Source organism: Nannospalax galili, unplaced genomic scaffold (assembly GCF_000622305.1).
Source record: "Nannospalax galili isolate Female #2095 unplaced genomic scaffold, S.galili_v1.0 scaffold381, whole genome shotgun sequence".
Classification (NCBI taxonomy): Eukaryota; Metazoa; Chordata; class Mammalia; order Rodentia; family Spalacidae; genus Nannospalax; species Nannospalax galili.
In genome coordinates, this window is record NW_008347312.1 from 2,847,324 (window position 1) to 2,853,323 (window position 6,000).

The window sequence follows — 6,000 nt, forward strand, 5'->3', positions numbered from 1 at the left end:
AAGAGCTACTGTATTCTATGATTTTGACAGGTGACTTCTAGGCTGCTTGGGCCAAGCAGTTTTCATTCCTAAACTCATTCTACTCCTCTGTATAAATTAAAACCATAAATCAACACTTCATACACATGTATCCACTTAAGAACAGACACATCAACTCTCATTACAGATGCAGTGGGAAAGGTGCTTGAGAAAGTACACAAATATTACCTATAATACTTAGAATGCTTCATAATTACATATCATTATGAAGTGCCTTATGATAACTTCCTATGGATTTTAGCTTTATAATTATAAATGTTACAAGTTATGTTTACTTACAGAGAATGAGCTTTTCCTGGGTCTTAACTGATTTGCTTCAAGTTGACAGCAATTGTTCTCCCCCAGTAGAAGTCAGAACTTTGCCATTATATTTACACACGAAGAGAGTAGTTTTGATCAAAATTTTCTTTCAAATTAAAGAGTGACAGTCGGAATTCTAGCTGTGTCATGATACCAGTTCATATTTGGCATTACATACAGTCAAATCAATGGTCTCTTCTGAAAGTGATTAAGGAATTCATGTTAAAAATATTCTCAACTCCTGGGTTAGACTCTCTTTTATTGTAATAATTGGAAAAAAATTAAGATAGCCAGTTATGTCCATTGATCTCTGAGGATTTGCCTGAGTAGGTTTCAATCATAACTGGAGAAACATTCGAGGCATAGAACATCCATAAAGGGGGATTTAGATCACCCAGCAAAACACCAGAATTTAGACAAAGACACATATTGGCCACCATTTCATCTTCCTTTAAAATAAGTCAGACATTTTTGCTTCCCCCCAAAGACTTACCAAACATACTTTCCCAAACAGGATGTACAGGAGGAAGTAGGAGAACTGTTCTATGATGTAATCAAGGACTTCCCAGAGCTAACTTTTGGAGTGATAGAAATCAGAAATACCTTTGGATGGTTCCACGTGATCCTCGATAGTGTTCTGGTGTTCAAAAAGGTAGGACTTGATCCTATTGATAATAATGGGCCTCTTTCCTTACACTGAGGGATGGCATTTGTGGACAAATTCTAGCTTGGCCACCTGTGCGCTAAGTGTCATTGGAGTAGTTGACTTGTATGAAATCTGACCTATCCATCTATTCTTCATTGTAAACTTCTCCAGTAACTGGCTGGGACATTTCCATCTTTGTTTGTTTGTTTATTTATTTATTTATTTATTGATTGATTGATTGATTGATCTCCCTATAGCCCCTGTGGCCTGGAGCTTGCTGTGTAGATCAGGCTGGCTTCCATCTCACAGAGATGTGCCTGTCTCTGCCTCCCTAATGCTGGGATTAAAGGTGTGTATACCATTCTCAGCTTATGAATTTTTATTTTTGTGGTCCATGTTTCCCTAGCCATCCTCCATACACCCATGACATAAATATCCATTTTCATCTAGACTTCTCTTACCTCCAGACTTTGGTATGTAGAAGCAGACAGGTCATCATGGCTAATCTCAAAGATATAATCTCCTCTTCAAGATTCCTAAGAATTAGAATTTTTAATCACTCAATGGATAACACCACTGTCTTTAGTGAAATAAGCCCGAAACACCAAGAATCGTTCTAACACCTCCTGCCATTCTACCCCTCACAACTAATCCCAATGATTTTACATGCAAGATGCCCCTGGGATCTATCTATTTCTCCATAACTCTATTCTAACCACCCCAAAATCAAGTGACTGCTATCTCTAAAGGCTAATTAGAACAGCCTCCAAACTGATCTTTTCTGGTCCTCTGAAGAACAGTCCTTCCAAAATTGAAATCTGATGATCACTATCCCCTTCCTTTCTGAAAGCCCTTTAATGCTTTTATATGTGTGTGTGTGTGTGTGTGTGTGTGGTGGGGTGTCTATGTGTATATGGTGCATGCACGCGAGTGTGACGGTTTATACAAATGCTGGGGGTAGAGCAGGACATTGGATGTCTTCCTCTATTGCGCTCAACTCTCATTGAGCTGGAAGCTCACTGCTTGGTTATCTTGTCTGGCCATTGACCTCCCATTATCTGCCTGTCTCTGCCTCCCAATGCTACAGTTAAAGATGGGTTCAGCTATGTTTGGCTTTTTATAGGGGTGTTGGGTGAACACGGGAACTCATGCTTGCAAAGCAAGTGCTCTTACCCACTGATCTTTTGTTATGAGCATAAAGACATAGTTAATGATGTCTACAAGACCTTTCAGGCCTGAGGCTTCTTTAAATATCTTCCTCTCCTCCCTCTCTGAGATTGAGACCTGAGCTTTACAATATGCAACTGCTAGTTAATGACTATGTAGTAGATGTGACTATTTAGAGTAAAAGTAACTAAATTAAAATTTTAGCTCCTGTTAGTCAGATTTGTGTCCCTGTGACAAATACCTTAGAAAAAAAACCTAAGGGGAGAAAGATTTATTTTGGCTCACAGTTTGAGTCCATTATGATAGGGAGGGTTGGTGGAGCAGAGCAGCTCACACCACGACATCCAGGAAGCACAGAGACAGGACTTCTGCATTAGCATTTTCTTTTTCTATTATATGGACCCTAGCTGATGGAATGGTGATGCCCACACTCAGGTCTTCCCCTTATTTAATCCTCTCTGGAAACACCCTCACAGGCACACCCAGAAGTGTGCTTCACCAGTTTTCTTCTTTAAAAATTTTTTACTCTTTGAGAAGTTCATACATGAGTACTGTATTTATATCATTTCCACACTTCCTCCTCTTCCCTTCAACTCTTCTCATGTTCACCCCAACCCCTCTCAATTTCATGACCTCCTTATTATTACATGTATACAAACATACATACGCACATACATACATAATCCTGTCTTAATTCAATTGACAATCAGGATTAACTATCAATTCCTCAGTCATATTGTATACATTTCAAGTGTCTCATGTCCCTTGGGTCTAGTTGGCTGTTGTATAGACCAGTATAGATTACAGTGTGCTTGTTTTCCATCACCACAGAGAATCCTACAGAGGTTCTAGTCGTTTGGTCTGATTCTGGAAACATACCTTCCTTGCTCCTCATTCAAAGTCAGATATGCATAGTAGTGTGTTAATTAAGATGTTGCTGAGGGAGGTTAGTCACTTATCTGAGGCCACACTTGATATGTGGAGTGATGTTCAGGTCTCCTTGACTTTCAAAGGTGACTCTCAGTCTCTGTTTACTCTTGGACCCATAGAAGTCATTGAATGGTTTTAAGCTAGGGAATAAAGCAATCTAAGTCACAATTTTGAGTAGGACAGCATAGAGACTAGAAATAGATCAGGATACATACAGAAATTTAATATATGAAGAGGATGATTATTTAGATCAGTGGAGAAAGTGTCTATTATTGAATGAAGGATGTTAAGAATAATTGATAAAACGCCAAAGCTGTACCCAGACAGGATGCCTTACATCAACTTAAGTTTCAGATGACCATGATTCAAATTTATGAAACACAAAACCATGAAATAATGAAAAGATGACATGAGACAGACTTTTTTCTAGACTTGGAATTAGGGAAGGCCTTTATAAAGCATGACATAAACCCTATTAAAATACTATCAGATTTGTATGACATAGATACTTACAGTTCTGTAGAATAATCCCCACCATAAAACCAAAAGTCAAATAGGAAACATGGGAAACACATTCCAGGAGTTTGGGTATTTATTATTAATGATAAATATATTAAGTATCTGGATTCTGTACTATCCCCACCACCAAGAAGGCATGTTTTATTTTATTATATTTTTATTTATTATTTATTATGTGTATGAGTATACTGCCTGCAGGTATGTGAGTGCACCCATGTCATGCAACGCTGCAGAGGTCAGAAGAGGGCTTTGGGTTCCCCCAGAACTGGAGTTAATGACAGTTCATAGCCACCATATGGGAATTGAACCCAGGTCCTCTGTAAGAGCAGTCAGTGCTCTTAACTGCTGAGCCAGCTCTCCATCCCCAAAGGCATGTTTTAAATGGCTTAGAGTATGAATTCTGCAGTTACATCTTCCTCTTTAAATCCTGGCTCCAGGACTGGGGTACAACTCAGTGGTAGAGCACATACTTAGTATGGGTGAGGTCCACTGTTTATTATCAGCACTCACTAACCAGCTAATTAACTCTTGGTTCCATCTCTTACTAGCTTAGCAAACTTGGAAAGGTTACTTCACTTCTCTGTGACTTTTATTTTCTCATGTGAGAAGTTAGAGAGATGCACATACAAAGCAAAGAAGGAAGAGGGAGAGCATTAATAGTACAGAATTCGGAGATGTGAGGATCGAGCATATAACATGTTTGGAAGTGTGGCTGGAATATCATGAGGTGTCTCCAATTAGTATTCCAGGGTCACAGTTGTGACTAGCAAAGAGCTGGAACTTTACCCAGAGAAAAACTTGTGGCTATAACATGTTGAAACAAGAAAATCATAACAAGAATTATATTTGTTTTCTAACATCATCAGTCTTTCCGGTATGTCAGGGAAGGATGGAGGGAAGCCAGGGGCAAAGTGGAGGCCAGCAGGGAAGCATTTCCAAGATTCCAGGTGAGAAGTCTGGACCAAGTTAGGATTGGTGGAGATGAAGAGAAGATGGAATAAAATTTGAATTCTATTAAATAGCTGCTGTTGCTTCTCTCATAGACTTCGATTCCAGGCTACAAACCATCATGTTATTCCCTATGTTTGTCCAGATCCATCTGGGAAGCAGTTGCCTAGCAGGATTAGATACACAGAGTTTATTAGGGAAAATGCCTCAAGAAAAGCAAAGAGGCGAGGAACACAAATAACCATTAGACCACAATGAAGGTCTGACTTTTGGGAGAAAGGAAGGTTGATGGAAGGGGCTTTGACTGCAGGAAGCTTCTCTGAGTTGCCTATCAGGGAAGTCCTGAACCCTCAGCATTGGGTTGCCTTTGTGTCCCCAGTGTCTTCAGCCATTGTTTGGCTGAAGTGTGGCATGGTTCTCAGTCTCAGTATATGTATTTTGATGGATTTCAGACACAACAGCTGGGATTATCAGTCGTTACACTATCATTGCAGACTGAGATTTCACATCTGTTGTATACCCACATTCCACACACAGACTGGCTTGCTCCATGTTCATATTTACTACGTAACTGGATTATGCATTATACCTGTCACTGTCCTTGGTATTTTACTTTCATCCAAGGGAAAAATTGTGCTATTTATATTTATTGTTTATACTAAGGCAACTACTACCCTCTAACATGTTTTTTCTTTGGCACAAAGGGGAAAATTATGAAACGCAAAGAGCTTATTAATGACAGTACCAACAAATATGATCTCAATCAAGTCATAAAATCGTACCTCACAAGCTTTGTGATTGAATACAACACAGAGGTCAGTGGGCAAAAGGGTCCTGGGAGGACAATGCATACAGTTTTTATGTTGCGAATGACATATTTTCCTTGTAATTTCAGAATAAGGATTTGATTTACGAGTTGAACATCTTGAATCACATGTTGCTCTTTGTCTCCAAAAACTCTGAGCCATATGGTACCATAATTCAGCATTACAGACTGGCATCAAAGGAATTCCAAAACAAGGTTTGCAGACTATCCCATAGCTTTTTGAGGCTCTTTGATGGGCATGCAAGACCTGAGGCCAATTTTCTTCTCCACTTATTAGGGATTAATTCAAGAATGATTTTTTTGTACCTACTTCATGATTTTCATATCAATGCTATATAATGTTTATTATGATTACTATTTTGATTTTAAGTAAGTATATTCCATGCTTCCGTTTTTGGCCATGCCTATGATCTTTCACTCATCTTAACAAGTCTACTACATTTGTTCCTCTTTTGCTAGACCACCCTTTACCAACAGTGGGTGATGGCAATATGGTAGCATTTGGATCAGTGACAGGGAGAAGACCTCCTGCCCAGGGTGAAGGAATAGGGAAAGCCTGAGGTATGAAGGGGTTCAGATAGCTGGAGAAATATTTGCTGAGATTCTGGAGAATGAATATATATAT

At 39.1% G+C, this 6,000-nt stretch overlaps 1 protein-coding gene across 1 annotated transcript in view; it reads left to right on the forward strand.

The window, feature by feature from the left end:
- The window catches only part of Pdilt (protein disulfide isomerase like, testis expressed), a 43,141-nt gene that overhangs the window by 26,463 nt on the left and 10,678 nt on the right, over window positions 1–6,000 (forward strand). The window contains exons 4-6 of the mRNA XM_008843895.2: window positions 854–991; window positions 5,254–5,364; window positions 5,445–5,570. Coding sequence (XP_008842117.1) covers window positions 854–991; window positions 5,254–5,364; window positions 5,445–5,570 — 375 coding nt within the window. The remainder of the gene's footprint in view (window positions 1–853; window positions 992–5,253; window positions 5,365–5,444; window positions 5,571–6,000) is intronic.